This window comes from Gymnodraco acuticeps, unplaced genomic scaffold, assembly GCF_902827175.1.
Source record: "Gymnodraco acuticeps unplaced genomic scaffold, fGymAcu1.1, whole genome shotgun sequence".
NCBI lineage: Eukaryota > Metazoa > Chordata > Actinopteri > Perciformes > Bathydraconidae > Gymnodraco > Gymnodraco acuticeps.
In genome coordinates, this window is record NW_022991286.1 from 835,040 (window position 1) to 855,024 (window position 19,985).

General features: G+C 42.9%; 1 protein-coding gene across 1 annotated transcript; it reads right to left on the reverse strand.

The window, feature by feature from the left end:
- Positions 1 to 952: 952 nt before the first annotated feature.
- On the reverse strand, positions 953 to 2,064 carry LOC117562144 (MAP7 domain-containing protein 2-like). The gene has a single exon (XM_034239968.1). It carries the CDS (start codon positions 2,062 to 2,064, stop codon positions 1,378 to 1,380), a length of 687 nt encoding a protein of 228 aa, XP_034095859.1. The 3' UTR covers positions 953 to 1,377.
- Between the last annotated feature and the right edge of the window lie 17,921 nt (positions 2,065 to 19,985).

The following is a 19,985-nucleotide window of genomic DNA, read 5'->3' on the forward strand; positions in this document are numbered from 1 at the left end:
AAACAGAACTGTATACATTTAAATAATCATAAAATCATGGCCATAACCAATAACATACCATATCCAATATGAAAAAACATTGAAACTTGTTTATTTATTTGTTTTTGGTTCATTTATAGTTGTGAGTGTGTCTGTGCTCCTGAACCAGCCTCACCTGTCTCCCTCCTCTCCCCCCTGCTCCTCTTTGAGGCAGCAGCAAAGACTAGTTTTAGCTCTCAACAAGTTTTTAAAGTTTATCTTACCTTTTTTCACCTAGTTAACGTTTTTTTAAATTATTATTCATGCATATTTTACTAATCACTCCCCCCTCAAATGGAAATATGTGTTTACATAAATGGTGACCAAACCGTTTGAGACCCACTGAGATAACTTAGACTAAGTTAACTATCTAAACACTCAGAGTCCTTTACCTCACCTGAGCTGAGGTTATCAGTCTCTCAGTCTGACAGGAGAGGACTCTTCTCCACCTTGTTGACAGCTCATTATATCCATTAGCGCCGCTAGCTAGCACCAGATGCTAACAACAACAACAATACACGTAACGTAAAATCCTCAGGCCAGCAGGCCACTTAGCAGGCCTGAAACGAAAGTTGTACTCAACAAATACTTTAATGAAGGTCGCCTTGCAAACGGGAACCTTCTCTGGGTGACTGTTGCACAGGAGATTGAACTTTACAGATACGTTCCGGTCTTTTTGTTTGTTTACGTCTTGAACTTTCGGACGCTTCCTTTTCACTTGCGTGATGTCCAGGAGATGAAGTATAGCCCGGTCCTGGTCAACCTTGTTTGGTTTTTCATAGAAATGTTTGAAGTTCATCATCAGGTTGTCTGGTGACAGCTTCTCGGCCTGACAGAAACCTTTCGCAGCAGCTTTGTGTTGACATCCCACAGTCGGTATAACGCGCCACCCGAGTGACGAACCTTCTTTTGTTGTTGGTTTTTGTGGTTTTCTTTATCCAGTCGACGTTTTCTACCCCCAGGTGTAGGTCTCACTGGCTCATCCAGGCCATCAAAGGTGTTACAACAGTTTAAAGACATATTTCGAAGACTGAATGAACATAAACAAACCTCGACTCAGGGCGCCGCCATGTTGGATTGCATAGAACGCTCACCGAATTCTGATTGGTAGAGAGGATATATCGCGTTTAGGCTCAAAATAGGTTCGGCGTTTATCGCGGTTTGGAAAGGAACTGCATCTTGCCGTACATGTTAAACAAGGATATATAGCGATTTGGCATGAAACGTTGATAGAGCAGTGAATAGGTTCAGTACACAGCAAAATGGCACGACAAACTCAATTTTTTTCAATTTGGCGTTTATAGCGTTTTGGAAAAGAACTCCTTATATTCCCATGCTTCCTGTGCAATGTTTTTAGTGCTATATTACCCGTAACGGAGGCCGAGATCTATGGGCCCAGAGATCACCTCCGTTACATTTCCTTACCCCTCTCCCCAGGAAATACAATGTCTTAGGAATCTTGGTTTCCTCAGGGGGGGCCGTGAAGTCGAAAAGAAGCTTCCCTTCCTTCCTCTCCATGCGCTCCTGCTGGTTCTGCGGTCTGACGTGCTCTCTCTCCTGACGGACCTTCTCGGCTATCTTTTCCATCCGCATTTTGTGCTTTAGTTTTTCCCGCTTCTTCCTGCGTCGGAGGTGCCGGTAAACGTGGAACTCCCCGCTGCCTGCACCGGCGCTGGAACCCATCACCTCCCGGACGAACTCCGGAGTTTTGGCAATTATCAAAAGCTGCGACTCCTTTCCTCCAGGTTTCCTTGGCTTGTTATTCTTCTGAGTGTGTGCCGCCATCTTTCCAACCGTTCTCAATGCTTCTGCCTTCCTCTCTTCTTCCCTCTGTAACCAGAGCTGCTCCTCTTTCTGCTCTTGCACCAATCTCTGGTTCTCCGCCAGGATCTCTGATGCCTCAGCGGCAGAGCCAGCGCCCGTCGAGCCTCCAGCCAATCTGCCGTCCTGCCTCCGGAGTCTCCATTCCTCTTCCCGTGCGAACTGCTGTTCACCGGCTGCCTGAAGCTGCTGGAGTAACCTCATCATCTCCCTCAGTTCCTCCATCACTCTCACCTCTTCATTTGGTCAATCTCAGTTCTGACACCAATTGTGAAGCTGACAATTGAGCAGCCCAGACCAAGGAAGGAGGCAGAGGCAGAACGTCCAAAATACAAACCGGTGTGGGCATTTATTACGTCATAAACATGACACGGCATCAATCTGCTGCCCACGTGTGAACACAGTCACCAGCCACCACCAGGATCTCACACACACTCTCAGCCTCCAACACAGACAGGGCAACAGACCCTAAATACACACACTAATCAGCAATTCGACACAGGTGGGGGGGGGAGGAGACAACACAGGGCACCAGGTGCACACAATCAACAGCCACAGACATGGGGGAAGGGGAACACTTTTAACATGAAACCAGGAAACAGAGACAGACAAACTAGTTACATAAATTACATATATTCCCATGCTTCCTGTGCAATGTTTTTAGTGCTATATTACCCGTAACGGAGGCCGAGATCTATGGGCCCAGAGATCACCTCCGTTACAAGCAGAAGCCACAGATTTTAAGCAGTCATCAACATAGAAATGTCTTCCGACAGTGTCAACAGCTTCTGCAGAGAAATCATCTTTGTTGTCTTCAGCGGTTTTAGTGAGAGCATAGGTTGCACAACTTGCTGATGAAGTGGCACCAAATAGATGTACTGTCATCCTGTACTCAGCGAGAGGTAAACTGACATCTCCTCCTGGCCACCAAAGAAAGCAAAGATAATCTTGATCGGCAGGAGCCACCTTGACCTGATGGTACATCCCCTCGACATCAGCCATGAAAGCTATCTGTTCTTGTCTGAATCGAATGAGCACACCAAGTAGCGTGTTGGTAAGATTGGGACCCTGAATAAGCTTGTCATTTAATGAATATCCTTGATAAGATGCGGAACAATCGAACACTACACAAATCTTGCCCTTCTTTGGGTGATGAACCCCATGATGTGGTATGTACCACACCTTTCCACTCTCAGGTTTGAGCTGCTCTTGGGGCAGTAGCTGAGCATGACCTTTTGCTATCACAGCCTTCAAGAATGTTTTATATTCATCATGGAAAACTTTGTTCCTTTTGAATTTCCTTTTTAATGATTCTGCTCTCTGCTCTGCAAGTTTGCGATTGTTTGGCATCATGATATTCTTCTGTTTGAATGGAAGTTCAAGCTGATAATGTCCATCTTTGATTTGAGCTGAATCTGACATGATCTTTAAAAATTGTATGTCTTCAACTGACATCTCTTTCTTCTCATCACAACCTTTCTCTGGAAAGTCATGATTGTATTGCTGCACCAGCAGCTCACCTAAATCTGTCACTGATATCCGATTAACAACAGCACATGAAGTATTCTCAGATTCAGTGGTTTCCTGATTCAGTCCATTTACAACCCAACCTAGGACTGTCTTAACAGCAAAAGGTCCTCCATTTTGACTGTTTATTATTTTCCACGGCTCCATTAGCTTTGGTGCATTTGTTCCTTTAAGCAACCTAATTTCACAATCCAATTCAGGCAACTTAATTTCTCTTAGATATTTCCATTTATTTATGGTCTCTTGAGTGGGAATGTGCTCTTTTCCAGCAGGAATTTCCTCTTGTGTGTAGACTTTAGGCAGCTGATAAAAATCATTGCCTTCGATGCAACTCACTTCAAGACCTTTGACAAAGGAAGTGTCAATCATTTTCTCCTGATCCATTGTTTTCAAGAGGATTTTTGTTCTCTTGGCTTTGGCATGCAAATCTTGTTGAAGGGCTTCAGTACAGAAACTTGCAGTGCTTCCCTGATCCATAAATGCGTACGTCTGCACAGTCTGGTTCGAGTTTGACAACTTTATTTGAACTGGGATAATTGATAGGGTTTCTGCCATTTAAAGAGACTAATGCACTGCTTACAGAAGCTGCTTGGGTGTATTTATCAGAGTTGTCTTTTTGTTCAATCCTTTTCTTGTAGATGTGCAATATTGTTGGATGTTTCATTGAACAAACTTCACATTTCATTCTTTTCTGACAGTCTTTGCTTAGATGTCCTTTGATGTCTGACGTCAGCATTTTCCACGGGCACTTCACGTTCATTCCCGTTTGGGTCCATAGGACTTTCATTCGTTTCCACATTTTCCTTTTCAGCCATTGTTATGCTTTATTGTCATTAAACATCCACTTGTAAACAGCTGTCCTTATTTTAATGTTGCGCTTTGTTAGTGTGCGGCTTGGATCCGCGGCAGTAAGCCAGATAGACAAACTTATTAAAGCGCTTTTCAAGATGCGCTCCTTGAGATACGTTCCACACTTTATTCATAAGCAAATGTATTCCACTTCCAGCATTAGATTATACTGTATTGCAACATCCACAACATGCGGCACAAGCCTTTTTCCACAGAAATCCACGTTGTCACAATCCAGAAAGTCAATGCGGTCCTTCCTTGTTCACTATGAAGTCCGTGATTTGTAAACTCACGATTCACATCCGCTCGTATCCATTCATTTCCAAGAGTATTTCATTCATTATAATAATATGGTGGCAACCATTTAATTCCACATGGATTTGTCCGTCACGAGAGTTTTTAACAATGTCGTGGCTTTCTTCCTTGTTTTTCCACCAAGCCACTAGACGCCTTAATAGGACAGTTCTAACTCGTTTCTCTCCTTAAATTACTCACAGTTTGAAGTGTTGCTTGGCCTCCGATGGTTTAGAAGATGTTGCGATGTATTTGCTCAAAATAAAATAACAAACTTTTGCACATCCAACAAAGAAATATAGGCCTTTACAATATTCAAAGGAAATAGGCAAAACTCAAATAACATTACATTACATTTAGCTGACGCTTTTATCCAAAGCGACTTACAATACGTACATTCGACCAGGAAGACACAACCTTGAAGAAAACAGAATCATATAAGTACATCAGGTTTCATAGAGCCAAAAATGTCAAGTGCTACTCAACTGAGTATAGATAAGCCAGTCCTTTATTAGTATATAAGTGCTCTGTTAGCAGTTATTTGTTAGTAGTTCTATCGCTCGAGGTGGAGTCGAAAGAGATGAGTTTTCAGTCTGCGCCGGAAGATGTGCAGGCTTTCTGCTGTCCTGATGTCAATGGGGAGCTCATTCCACCATTTTGGAGCCAGGATAGCAAACCCACGTGTTTTTGCTGATGGGAACTTGGGTCCCCCTCGCAGCGAGGGTGCAGTGAGTCGTTTGGCTGATGCAGAGCGTAGTGCACGCGCTGGGGTATACAGTTTAACCATGTCCTGGATGTAGGAAGGGCCAGATCCATTCGCAGCATGGTATGCAAGTACCAGTGTCTTGAAGTGGATTCTAGCAGTTACCGGAAGCCAGTGAAGGGAGCGGAGGAGCGGAGTGGTGTGGGAAAATTTAGGAAGGTTGAAGACCAGACGAGCCGCTGCATTCTGGATGAGCTGCAGAGGTCGGATGGCACATGCAGATAGACCAGCCAGGAGGGAGTTGCAGTAGTCTAGGCGTGAGGTGACGAGAGCCTGGACCAGAACCTGCGTGGCTTTCTGGGTCAGCTGGGGACGTATCTTCCTGATGTTGTAAAGCGTGTATCTGCAGCAACGGGTTGTAGCAGCGATGTTTGCAGTGAAGGACAGGTTGTTATCTAGGATCACACCCAGATTCCTTGCAGTCTGAGTCAGGGAAACAACAGAGGTGCCGATGTTGATTGTCAGGTCAAGAGTGGGACAATCTTTTCCCGGAAGAAAAAGCAGTTCAGTCTTGTCAAGGTTGAGCTTGAGGTGATGAGCAGACATCCACTGAGAGATGTCAGCTAGACAAGCAGAGATGCGTGCGACGACCTGGGTCTCTGAGCGGGGAAAGGACAGAATTAATTGGGTGTCGTCAGCGTAGCAGTGGTATGAAAAACCATGCGGGCTAATGACTGATCCGAGCGAGTTTGTGTACAGGGAGAAGAGGAGGGGACCAAGAACAGAGCCCTGAGGGACCCCTGTAGTTAATTGACAAGGGTTGGACTCGGACCCTCTCCAAGTTACCCTGTAGGTACGGTCTTTGAGGTATGAGGTGAAGAGGGAAAGTGCAGAGCCTGAAACTCCAAGTTCTTGGAGAGTGTGAAGGAGGATCTGATGGTTCACCGTGTCGAATGCAGCAGACAGGTCCAACAGGATGATGACAGAGGAGAGGGATGCTGCTTTGGCAGTGTGCAGTTCCTCAGTGACAGCAATGAGAGCAGTTTCTGTGGAGTGACCTGCCTTGAAACCAGACTGGTGCGGATCCAGAAGGTTGTTCTGATGGAGATAACAGGAGAGTTGTTTAAAGACAGCGCGTTCAAGTGTTTTAGACAGGAACGGGAGTAGAGAGACAGGCCTGCAGTTTATAACATCAGACGGGTTGAGAGTGGGTTTCTTTAGGAGAGGGTTTACTCTTGCCTCCTTGAGACTGTTTGGAAAGTGACCAGAAGCTAGAGAAGTGTTGATGAGATGGGAGGGAAACGGTAGAATATCTGGAGCGATAGTCTGAAGGAGGTTTGAAGGGATAGGGTCCAGAGGACAGGTGGTAGGGCGGGCAGAGGTAATGAGGGTAAGAACCTCACTTGGAGAGAGATGGGAAAAGGAGGTTAGTATGTGGGTGGAAGGAGGGTCTGGTGACCCAGCGGTGAGTAAAAGTGAGTCAGAAAAAGAAGAGCGAATATCATCAACCTTTTTTTCAAAGTGGTTAACAAAGTCGCTTGACAGAAGTGAGGAGGGGGGAGGGGCTTTGGGAGGGTCCAAGAGGGTGGAGAAGATGGAAAATAGTTTTTTTGGGATTGGAATAGGAAGATTGGATCTTATCTTGAAAGAAAGTGCTTTTTGCTTGAGAAATCGAAGCAGAGAAAGAGGAGAGGAGAGCCTGATAGGTTAGGAGGTCGTCATGGTGTTTGGATTTCCACCGTTTCCGCTCTGCTGCCCTAAGGACGGTGCTATTAGCACGCAGTGCGTCATTTAGCCAGGGAGCAGGAGGGGACTGACGAGCCTGCCGAGATGTGAGAGGACAGAGAGAGTCCAGAGAGGATGAGAGAGTAGAGAGGAGAGTTTCTGCAGCAGAGTTTGGAGGCAGGAGTTGGAACGAGTCAGAGGAAGGGAGGGCTGAGAGCACCGATGAGGCAAAGGTAGAGGGGGAGAGGGAACGAAGGTTACGGCGGACTGGTGCAGGATGAGAAGAGATTAGTTTGTTATGTTTGAAAAGGGGTAGAGAGAATGAAATGAAGAAGTGATCGGATATGTGGAGCGGGTTTACACAGAGGTTAGAAGTAGTGCAGTTCCTTGAGAATATGAGATCAAGGACATTGCCAGCTTTATGAGTTGGTGGGGACGGAGACAGGGAGAAAGCAAAGGCGGTTAACAGAGATGTTAGTTCGTCTATCTTCCCTGTCTGGAGGTTGAAGTCTCCGAGAAGTACAGCGGGAGGGCCAGTTTCAGGGATGTGTGAGAGGAGATTATCTAATTCCTCCAAGAAGTCCCCCAAGGCGCCTGGTGGACGGTAGAGAACAACAATGGTTAATTGTATAGGATGGGTTACTGTGACGGCATGGAATTCAAAGATGGAAGGAGTGAAGTTAGGTAGCTTGAAGAGGGAAAAGCTCCATTTGGGAGAGAGCAGGAGACCAGTGCCACCTCCTCTGCCAGTGGGTCTGGGTGTATGGGAGAAGGAATATGCTGTAGAGCAGTGCTTCTCAAAGTGTGGTCCGCGGACCACTGGTGGTCCGTGAGCGCCCCCTAGTGGTCCGTGAGTATATTGGTAACATTTCACATTTTAAATAAATAGATTTATTTAAGTTTTTCGCACTCTCGCGGGAATATCTCCGCAATGGAACGAGCTTAAGTTTCACTTTCGATTGCATGATATAGCCCAGATAAGCACCTTCGTCACACATGTTGCCACTTGTTTGTACAATTTTCAGGCGATTTGTAAAAAACGATGTGTTTTTGGATATTTGTGGAGTTAGGTGGTCCGCGAGTGTTTTTTTATTGGTTAAGTGGTCCTTGGTATGAAAAAGTTTGAGAAACACTGCTGTAGAGAGAGCTGCTGGGGTGGATGTGTTGAATGGAGTAATCCAGGTCTCAGTGAGAGCAAGGAAATCCAGGGTCTGCAGGGAGGCGTAGCCAGAGATGAAGTCAGCCTTAGGAACAGCTGACTGGCAGTTCCACAGGCCACCTGAAATTAGATGTTGGATCTCAGTGGAGCATGTGGGATAGACGAGAGCAGGCCGGTTATAGCGATTAGGAGATACACGGGGCCAGTGATAATTGCGAGAAGACACATGAACAGGAATGGAGAAAATACACATGATTATAGCATGAGGGGCTAGAAAACTAAAGAAAAGAAAATAAGACACCAGACACTAGCTCAATCAGAGTAGGAGTTGCCTCCTCTTTGCCACCCTCGTGACTCCCGCACGACTCCAATGTCTTTGTCAGTCTTCGGCTGTCTGACGCTGAAACTGACCCTCCAGGAAATAGCTACCTAAAATGGACGCCTGATTGCTGAGTTCTCACAGCTGTGGGGCCACGCCCCTCTAATTAGTTACCTCTCTACAGCTGATGGGCGACAGCAGAGTGGCCCTGCCTATATTGTAATGCAGGGTTGAGTGCCCCTACTGAGACCTGTGTAACAGGTTCACTTGAGCAGATCTGAGATTTAAAATCTCTCAAAAGCGCCGTTTTAGCTACAATAACTACAGAACAATTATACAGAGTAGAATAAATGAAACAGAGAAGTCTAATTAAACAAGAATATAACTTACAGTGGTTGCTGCGTCAGTAGGTAGTGTCGTCGCCCGGTCTAGATGCACACTAAACAACACAACTTAGGTATTCTTTCTTTCTTGATAATGCTTATAACTTCACAACTTAAAGGGTACTTGTACGGTTTGTATGTACGTGTACGGTTAAAAACTGTTCCTCGACGGCGTTCTCAACAGGTTGCCCATCACTGTGGCGTTAGCACAGGCGCCGTGGGAATTGTAGTCCTTTATAGTGCGTTGACTACAGACGTCACAATTAGGTGGCCTTTCTTATCAAATCAAATTACTGGCTCTAACAATATGCTTCCTCTGTGTTTGTGTGAGAAAAAAGGATGGAAGTCTAAGACTGTGTATTGATTACAGGGGGCTGAATAAAAAGACAACGCCAGATAGGCACCCCATACCGCGCATACAGATGTAGCGCTCCATTTCAGACGCCTACCCGTGCGGGTCCGTGATCGGCACGGGGTGGGCCCCTGCTGAAAAGGAAAACCCCCCCGCAGGATTTGAAACGCCCCCCTTGATAAATACATTTAATTATAATGAAACCAGCTGCAATGGATCATGGATCCACCAGGGGGAGCCGTGATTAAAAAGCTGCCACACTGGAACCCATGTGAAATAAACAGCTGATCTACAGGTATCTGATATCGCGGATATTTGTTAAGATCCATATGTCACGGATAGGATCATATTCTGTGCTAAATAAGAGACATGTAATCACTTACTAAACATCTCCATGTTTTTATTTAACAAAATAATGTTTAATTCATGTTGGCGTAAGTACAAAACCATCGCTATGTTTTTAGATCAGGAAATGCATCCAGGCTCAAACAAACGATTTTCAATCATCATCCTCACGATCATTTAATGTAGGCTATCATATGTTCGCGAGTTGAAATTAATGCACTAAATGTAATCCACGTGAGTTTACAACAACAAAAATAATCGCTTTGTTTTTATATCACATCCGACCGGAAGAAAATGCAGCAAGGGTCTCACTACTGATCATCCTAATCCCACGGGCAAACAATAGTACAGTGTTAATAGTTTACTGTATTATTAGTATTATTAGTGTCTAATATTACTGGGGATTTTGGAATGGTAGCCTACTGGATTTTGATTTATTGTATCGGCTTCATATCGCAATATATTCCCGAAGTCTGAAATGCAAAAATGTCCCACATTAGGGCAATTCACCCTACATTTAATCATTCATTCAAAATCATATTTCGTTTATTTTTAACGAAATAAATGTGGTTTAATCCACATAATTTACTGTGTTAATTGTTTACTGTAGTATTGTGCACATTACTTTTCGCTGCTTGTTGCACCCCTGGTTAGAAGCTAAACTGCATTTCGTTGTCTCAGTACCTGCAATATGTGCAATAACAATAAAGTTGAATCTAATCTTGAGCAGGAACAAATGTATTTAGGCTACTTAGTACATATCTGACATAAACGATTAAACACATTTGTGCATTCTTTAAACAGAGTCAAGCCGAGTCCGGAGGTGGCGGCACATTAAAGTGTGCACCTGATTGTTTAACTTGAAGGTGCCTAATGACATTTAATCATTCAAACTAAATCATATTTCGTTTATTTTTAACGAAATAAATGTGGTTTAATCCACATAATTTAGGCCTACTGTGTTAATTGTTTAGTATTGTTTAACTTGAAGGTGCCTGATGTGAACATTTCCAGAAGAACTCTAGCTTGAATGGCCTTTGTATGTATACAGTAGGCCTACACATAGGCGGCGCGTGAGGCTCAGGTTTGGGAAGGCTAAATAACTTTTTATTTCATTTTACGCTACCCGCCTCCGGCGTCTATAGAAAAGAGATCAACTCAGTGAAAGCACCGCCTGCTGACCGATCAGAGCTCAGTGTGCGGAGTTTAAATCTATCAAGTCATATTACAGGAAAAAGGAAATGCAGTTTAAACTGCCGTATGCAGAGAAGACGCCGACGTGTCGCACTTATCATTCATATCACACTGACATCACATCATCAATCAGATCATCGATCTCACATCGATATCACAATATTTCCTTATCTGAGTCAGCTTCTCGAGCCGTATCTGGCCGTGCAACACTTAGTTACATTGTCACATATACTGTATGCAGACGTATTATTTTAAGCAACACATTAAGTTGACGAAACACTCAACTCAAATGTAATAAAGTCAGATCCCCTCGTGTTTTAGATGGGGCAGTGATATCATAAAACTGTTGTACGCTTTCAAACACTCGGTAGTTTATTTTTTAACGAGTTGTTCTGTATTCTCCTTACAGGTGCAACTATGTGGCTTGTATCCTGGATTATATGTTTAAGTCATCATGGATGTTTAAAGTTCATATTTGTCTAATATTAGTTTACTTTTCATTAATGAAGTATGATGTTGCGCTGTCAGTACACTTGTCCCTGTTTGTGATTGGTCAAATGTAGCTAACCCCGCCCCTTTCACGTGAACGCGTTCTCAGCTGGAGAGAGAAACCCTGGCTTGATTTACCGAGTTGATAACCAGCGCCGACCGTTTAGCGAGATCGCGTTTGTTAGGGATAGTTAAGATAACTCAAGCATATCCAGGGTCTGTTGAACTGGCTTCGTGGTACAGGGCACAGGTGGCTGCATAGCAGCGCTAATGTCAAAGACATTATATTTTTATTTTACCAGGATGCAGTTACACAAATATTTGGGAAGGCTTAGCCTTCCCAGCCTACAACACCCGCCGCCCCAGGGCCTACAGCAGGGTCGGCGTCATGGGGGGTCATTCGCGGGCCATGCCCCCCCAAATGAGTCACTGTGCCCCCCCAACGTAGGGTGGGCAAGCCTAGCCACTTTGCCGTTTAAAAAAAAAAAATCATATAAGTGAAAACGTTTCCACTAAAGGTTTTTTGTGTGAAATACGTCAGAAATAAAGAATACAAATATAAAACACAGCCTGAGCTGTGCTCACTGCTGCTCTCTGATTGGTGTGTTGCTTGACCAATGACCCCCGACCTTTGTTTTGTTATCATTACGTGGCTGTGTGTTTAGATGAAAGCCCGGTGGCGATCTGTTCATCTGTTACACTGATTAGTGATTATACAGTAAAGCCATCGAAAATAATATGATATACATATACAGTACAGTACAAGTATCCTACTTCTGGGTCTCTGTGTTTCATTCAAGCTCGGCTCTGTGTGTGTGTGGCACGAGCGTATTTTGTGAGTGCGCGAGCGGTAACGTGGAATGTTGATGTTAGCATCTGGTTAGCTCGCTATGCTAACGGATATAAAGAGCTGTTTCTACACCAAGGTGGAGGAGAGTCCTCTCCTGTCAGACTGAGAGGATCTTATAACCTCAGCTCAGTGGGGTAAGGACTCTCTCAGTGTTTAGATAGTTCACTTTAGTGTAAGTTATCTCAGTGGGTCTCAAACGGGTTGGTCACCATTTATGTAAACAAGTATTTGCGAGGAATACCTTTATATGATCATTATAGTTATTAAAGAATAAGAGAATACATTAAAAACGGGTATGAAATACTATAGGACAGTAACACAAGAATACAGTTTAAAAGGGGAGTGATTAGTAAAATATCCATAAAGAAAAAGTAAATCTGTGTACAGTTCTGTTTCATATGGATGTTGAGAGATGTATCCATAGATCTCTTCATGTTGCTCTCAAAGTGCACCAGATTGATGCATTTAACTTCAATATTTAAAAATAATCTTCCCGGGGGAGCTTGCCCCCAGACCCTCCTAGAGGAGGTTAGATCCACACCCACCTAAAACATGTTCACATGGATAGGATACTAAATACATTTGCACCCTTTTTATATGGTGGCCTATGTCCTTATATGTTTCTGTTTTGGTGGTCGTGCCACAACCGTGCATGTATGCACAGGTCATAGGTGCGCTATACAATAGCACTACACTCTGCAATGTGTGTGAAAGACAATAGACTTTACAGCATGTTTTTTGAAGTTGCGTTGGTGTTTGTGTGTTGGTTGTTGACGGCAGTGTGTGCCCCCCCTTTGTAAATGATTTCCCCCCCATTCGATTTGTTCTAGAGCCGACCCTGGCCTACAGTATAGCCCAACCATGTACACCTTCCTTTTTTCCCGTCCAAAGTTTGAATTGGATAAAGGTAATGGTTATCGATGGTGCTTTTATAGCCTATTGTATAATAACTGTGTGATTTATATTGTTTTTCAAATGCATATGGCCACCCATTTACACTGCTCTTCCCGTCAAGAATATGAATAGAACTTAGTTAGATCACTTTACATTTCTGCAAATTAATTTTTAATCACACACGTCTCCCCGTCCCGAAAATGATAAATAAAATAAAAAGAGGAAACCATTTTCAAGTTCAGTTTTCAACGTTTTATTTAAAATGACTGACATAACAGACACCATACTGTAGGCCTATCTGCTGCGGAAACCAGGACGAGCTATTTCGGGATCTGTTTTTCTGGGGCTCCTCAGTCTCTCATTTACCCAGCTCCTGATTAGGACACATCCTGGGGATTGTGTTTACAAACATTGACCAGACCGTTCACCAGCCCCCACCCCCCATGTTGCCCATGCTGTCCTGTGTTGCGAACTCTTTGTTTAAAACGAATTGGCCATCGGAATGTGTGGAGGAATTCTCCCAAGGGTCACATTCCACAGCTCCCCCCCCCCCCCCCCCCCCCCACTCCTGTGATCTCCCATCCCCCAGTCTGTAGGTTTGTGTTTGCATATTTCTATGCCGTAATTCCTACTGGTCCTCTCACGCACATACATTCTCCTTACAGTATACATACATAGGCTATATGAGTCCGTGTATCTACGGACCATTTGTTTTTCTTTATTAAAAAAGTAAACGGAAGAGCGTCTGAGAGGCGTTTTTGCCCTTTTGCTTGTTACCTTACTAAATGGTCTAATGGTCAGTGGAGCGAGGGGGGAGGCCCGCGAAACTCGCAGAAGTGATTTCAAAACAAAAAGCACTCGTTTGCTTGGAACAAAGAAAACGGCCAAGACACACATTGAGTCCAGAAAATGAATGTTATTAAGGGCTGTAAATATAATAAGCCTGTGTCTAAAATTGACAACAGGCTTATTATATTTACAGCCCTTAAGATACACTTTTGTGTTTAACAGCTGACCACTACCATGACATACTTTGTTTTAGTACATTTCGCATGAGAGCAAAATGTATAAATATGAGCATTACATTATATGAATATGAGAACAACATGCATGAATGTGTGAGTGACAATATATGAATGTGTGCATTGAAATATGATAATATGAGAGCAAAATGTATGAATGTGTGAGTAGTGTGTGAGAGTGAAAATGTATGTATGTAAAAGGAGAATATATGTGTGTGAGAGTGAAAATGTATGTATGTAAAAGGAGAATATATGTGTGTAGAGTGAAGATGTATGTATGTAAAAGGATAATATATGTGAGTGAAAATATGCTGCATTTTGAATGTCCGATAGTCCACCATTTCCACCGGAAATATCAAACATTTAATAAAAGTGAAAAACAATGAACAAGACTTAACGTATTCATCATAATTAATTATATTTATTTCGTTTGGATGTAGGATTTTTGACTTTGTTTAGAGCAGTGATCTTCTACTATATGAACATTTTGGACCCAAAATCACAAAAAAAAACGTAAAAACAGATTTTGAAAATGATATTATTTTTCATATGTAACACAAACATACACAACGAAACCATTTAAAAGCTGGAAATATATACATGGGATGTCACTATGATAATGTGAAAGTTTGATTGAGGTAGCATGGGATTTCATTCTGATAAGGCAAAAGTGTTATTATAAATATAATACAAATATATATATATACACATTATGTATAAAAATCAGTTTTTTCTGTCTTTATCTGTGCCACGCTTCAAAGCGGTTTCTGTCAATACGACACAGAGGGCAACATCACAGGTTCCTCCTCCTCCATGTCAAAAAACAAGCTTAAAGCTTGACTCACGTTCAGAGTTCTCTTCATCATAGTTGAATCTTCAAAACTCTAAATCTATCTAACAATATCTAAATTCTCAATGTTTGTCTGTCACTTTGCTTCAATCCAGTCTCCCGCCGTCTCTCTTCGTCTCCCGCCGCCTGTCTTCGTATATCTTCGTCTCTCTCATTTCCCGCCGTCTCTCTTCGGTTCCCGCCGTCTCTCTTCGGTTCCCGCCGTCCCTCTTCGTCTCTTTTCGTCTCGTTTGATATCACTCCGTTTACCTGATTACCTCACCCCCTCCCTGGTAAATACATCCTGTTGAGCAGAATCTACAGTTTCCAGTATTTTCCGTTTCGTAAAATTATTAAATACGGCAAAGATATTAAAATATGTGCTTCCATTATTCATACTTCTGAAATATATCTGTATTAACTTTATATCATCGTATGTCCGTGTTTATTTGTGTCTGTTTATTGGGTCTTTTTGCATGAAACAAAGACTGGCATATAGTTTCAAGCCAGTACTTTCGACAGAAATACACATATACATCCTGTTGAGCAGGATCTACAGTTTCCAGTATTTTCCGTTTCGTAAAATGATCAAATGCGGCGAATATATTCAAATATGTGCTTCCATTTTTCATACTTTTGAAATGTATTAACTTTATATCATCGTCTCTCCGTGTTTACTGGGTCTTTTTGCATGAAACAAAGACTGGGATATAGTTTCAAGCCAGTACTTTCGACAGAAACACACGGCAATGTTGTCCGGACTGTTGTTATTATGCGGCACAGGTCATGTGATCTGATCACGCCGGCGTATTTTTACAACTTGTATTTAGAAATACTCTGTTGTAATTATTGATGCATAAATGTGTTCATCCATTCAATGTGGCATCTGCTATAATGGGGTTAATGTATGATATTACTTAATAATACATACATTATAATATATGATATGATAATTATATTTTAGTTTTATTCATTTCTTATTTCATAGTTTCTCATTATTATTATTTTTTATCACTCATCTTATTTTTGATTTTATTAATCTGTGTGAATCTGTGCTGTCCTGTTTTTCACTCTCACCCTGTTGCTGTTTGAACTACTGAATTTCCCCACGGGATTAATAAAGGTCCATTTTATCTTATCTTAATGTATAAATTGATTTACTTCAATCTACTGTACTGTGTAAAAACACCCCAACAATATTACAAGAAATATACTGCATAAAGCAAACTATATACTTTATTTGATCTAAAATATTGATGTTTTTTCATTATAGTAGCTTGTGAAAACCATACAGTAACAAATAAGTGATTAAATGCTACAGTATTCAGCAAACACAACTGCAGAGCTGTAAACATTGCAAACAGTTGTCTTTGTGTATTTTGTGAATGAAGCGCCATCTCATGGTTAAATCCTGTAATTGAACAAATGGGGAAATTGGGCAACGCCCTCTAGCAATTTGGCAACACCCCCAGCCGCTGGCATCCGCTGGGCTTTTGACTGGGACACACCCACCTGAGTCTGATCTGGAGTGCTTCATCTGTACAGGAGATACTTGATGGACTCGGTAGAAATGAGTGGTTCAGCGTACTGGACCAAGGCAAAGCTTACCACCAAGGTAGCATCAGTGAAGACTCAAAGAAGTACACTGCTTTTACAACTCCATGGGGACTGTATGAATGGAATATAATTCCATTTGGCCTCACAAATACACCTGCAGCCTTCCAGCGCAGTATGGAAGAGAGCCTAGAAGGTCTCAGAGACAAAATATGCATTCCATATTTAGACGATGTTAGTCTACAGCAAAACATTTGAACAGCATGTGGAAGACTTGGGCTCTGTTCTCAGACGACAGCAAGCCTGGGGAATTAAGCTTAGACCAGATAAATGGTCAAAAATGAGGTGCGTTATGTTGGAAAAGTGATCTCTGCTGCTGGTTACAAAATGGACGAAAGGGAAGTATCTGCAGTTAGAGCACTAAAGGCTAAACCCCCCACTGACATTAAAGAGCTGCGTAAACTTCTTCGTTTCCTAGGCTATTATAGAGGCTATGTGCAATACTTCTCTCGCCATGCAAAGTGTCTGTATGACTTACTCTCAGCCAATGTAACTCCAATTCCCAATTCAAAGTGTAAGTCTCGATCCGCTAGACAGGGTCAGGCTCCCCCAAATCAGAAAATAGTTTGGTGTGACACCCACCAGAAAGCCTTAGACTATCTAGTTGATGTTTTAACTAACCCACCATAGCTTACCCCAGGTTTGAGGATCCATTTATCTTGCATGTAGATGCTTCGGAAGAGGGGCTTGGAGGAGTTCTATATCAGAGACAGGAAGGCAAACTAAGAGTTATAGTCTATGGCTCACGAACATTGACACCAGCAGAAAAAAACTATCGATTGCATTCAGGGAAACTGGAGTTTTTAGCACTGAAGTGGGCTGTAACAGACAGATTTAGAGATGATTTGTTTTATGCTCCTTCTGTTACAGTATACAGTGATAACAATCCTGTCACTTATGTCCTGAGCACAGCTAAACTGAACGCAACTGGACATCGCTGGGTGTCTGAGCTGGCTGACTTCAACATAACTCTGAAATACCGTCCAGGAAAAAGCAACACAGACGCAGACTTCTTGTCCCACATACCTGCGAGTATGGACTTCTACATGAGGGAGTGCACAGACTCAGAGCAATGCTCTCCTGAAGTGTTATGCGCAATACTTCACGCAGCTGAGACACAAAAACAGTGTGAGGTGGACTGGATCTCAGCTATAACCTGCAGCCCACATATTCAGGAGATAATCAGCCTGACATTAAAATATCGCAGCAGGAGTTACTGCAGGCCCAGTCTCAAGATCCTGCCATATCCCGTGTACTCAACCTGAAGAAGTTGGGAGACAGACCAGACAGGAAGCTCATGAACATGGAAATAGCACAAGTTAAGAAACTGCTACATGAATGGAAAAGACTAATTGTTTCAGAAGAGGGTGTGTTGAAACACAAAACTGCAACATGTACGCAAATCGTGCTTCCAGAGCAGTACAGAGGACTGGTGTACAGGTACCTTCACTGTGAAATGGGTCATTTGGGGGTGGAACGAGTTTTACGCCTCGCACGAGACAGGTTTTATTGGCCTGGGATGCAGAAAGACATTGAGTTTTTCATCACTCAGGTGTGCAAATGTAACATCCAAAAAAAAACTACAGTGCATGTCAGAGCCCCTATACCTGCAACAGCACCATTTTAAATGGTATCCATAGATTACCTTCACCTTGAAAAAAGCAGGGGAGGGTATGAATGTATTTTAGTGATAATTGATAACTTCACTAAATTTGCCCAGGCGTATCCAACCCGAAACAAATCAGGTAAAACTGCTGCTGAGAAAATCTTTAATGATTTTGCATTGAAATGTGGTTTTCCTGCTAAAATACATCATGATCAGGGTAGAGAATTTGAGAACCAGCTTTTCAGACAACTGCAGAAATACTCAGGAATCGAAAATTCAAAAACAACTCCCTACCACCCACAGGGGAACCCGGCAGAAAGATTTAACCGAACTTTGCTTTCAATGCTGCGGACTTTGGATGAAGAGAAAAGGGAAACTGGAGAGGCTATGTAACTAAAGTGGTACATGCTTACAACTGTACAACCAGTGAAGCATGGTTATTCCCCATTCTATCTGCTTTTTGGGAGAAAGCCTCGTCTGCCAATTGATTTCATCTTTTAGATAAATGAGGGGGAAGGATGTAATTCACATCATGAGTATGCTCAAAAATGGCAGCAACAAATGAAAGAGGCTTATGACATTGCATCCAAAAATATTAAAAAGACTACAGCAAGAGGGAAAAACAGCTATGATAAATGCAGTGCTTTCACCAGGCGACAGGGTCCTTGTGAGGAATATGTCTGAGCGTGGTAGACCCGGAAAGTTACTGGGAAGATAAGATACACATTGTAGTCTCTCGGAAAGGAGAAAGCAGCCCGGTCTATGAGCTAAAGCCAGAACGTGGAACAGGAAGAAATAGGATCCTCCATCGCAACATGTTGATGTCATGCAATGCTTTGCCACTTGAGGAACCAGCACAAAGCACGGTACAAACACAATCACAGAAAAAGCAAAGGAAAGCACAGCAGGATGTTGAACTATGTGTTAAACCAGGTGAAACAGAGGAGTCTGCAAGCTCAGATGAGGATGAGTATTATTGGGCTAATAGGTTGAGACATCGTCATCATCAGTCTGAAGAGCAGGATGCTTCACCTCCAGCCAGGGGCGGATCTACGGGGGGGCAACTGTAGAGCCTTGCCCCCCCCCAGCTGCCCCCCTAACTTTTGTGTCCCTAAAACTGTACTTGTAGAAACAAACCTACACTATGTCAACAAGCTTCTCAAGCAACGAAATAAGCAGTTCATGAATTAAAAGTGAATCATATTAAATATCATCTTAGGCCCGTTAAAAACGCAGCTACGGCCCTGCATTAAACTGCGGAGCGGCGTTCACACAGACCGCGGCTCACACCGCTGCAGAGAGGGAGCGAGCTGTTCCAGCACCTGAAGGTGGATCAGCTTCCCCTGGGAGCATTTCCCCTTCCACTAGTTGTGTTTTTACTAAAGACGAGAGCTTGAAACAAAGTATTAATAAAACGCTGCCGTTTGAATCGATAGCGTTTAACAGACGGTCGCTGTTTGGGGCGTTACGTTACAAAATACAGACAGCGCTAGCTGGGAGATCATTCCCTTTATTTGCTAAACTATGCGGTACTATTAAATCCACGTACATTACACATCACAGCAATGAGGCCTGATAAATTAAACCAGGATACATCCTTTACCGTCAAACTGGATCTAAACACAGCTGCCTGTGTGCGTTTGATAAATACTTTCTGATTTTATATTTATTATATGCTATGCTACTTATTAGCTACATGGCCCTAACGTGTAAAGTTATACAAGCATTTGTACCAGAGCTTTTCACAAGTAGACTCTTGCAGGCCAGAGTAGCTGGAGTGATTCAACAACAACACAAAGACATATCTGAGAAGAGATCAGGACGAACAGAAAGAGGAAAAGGAAAAGAGAGATGAGGAGACCAGGAGGGTCGGAGCAGGAGGAAGAGGAGGAGATGAAGAGACCAGGAGGGTCAGAGCAGGAGGAAGAGGAGGAGATGAAGACATTAGTGAAGAAGAAGAAATGTATGTGAGGAATAAAGATGAAGTATCAG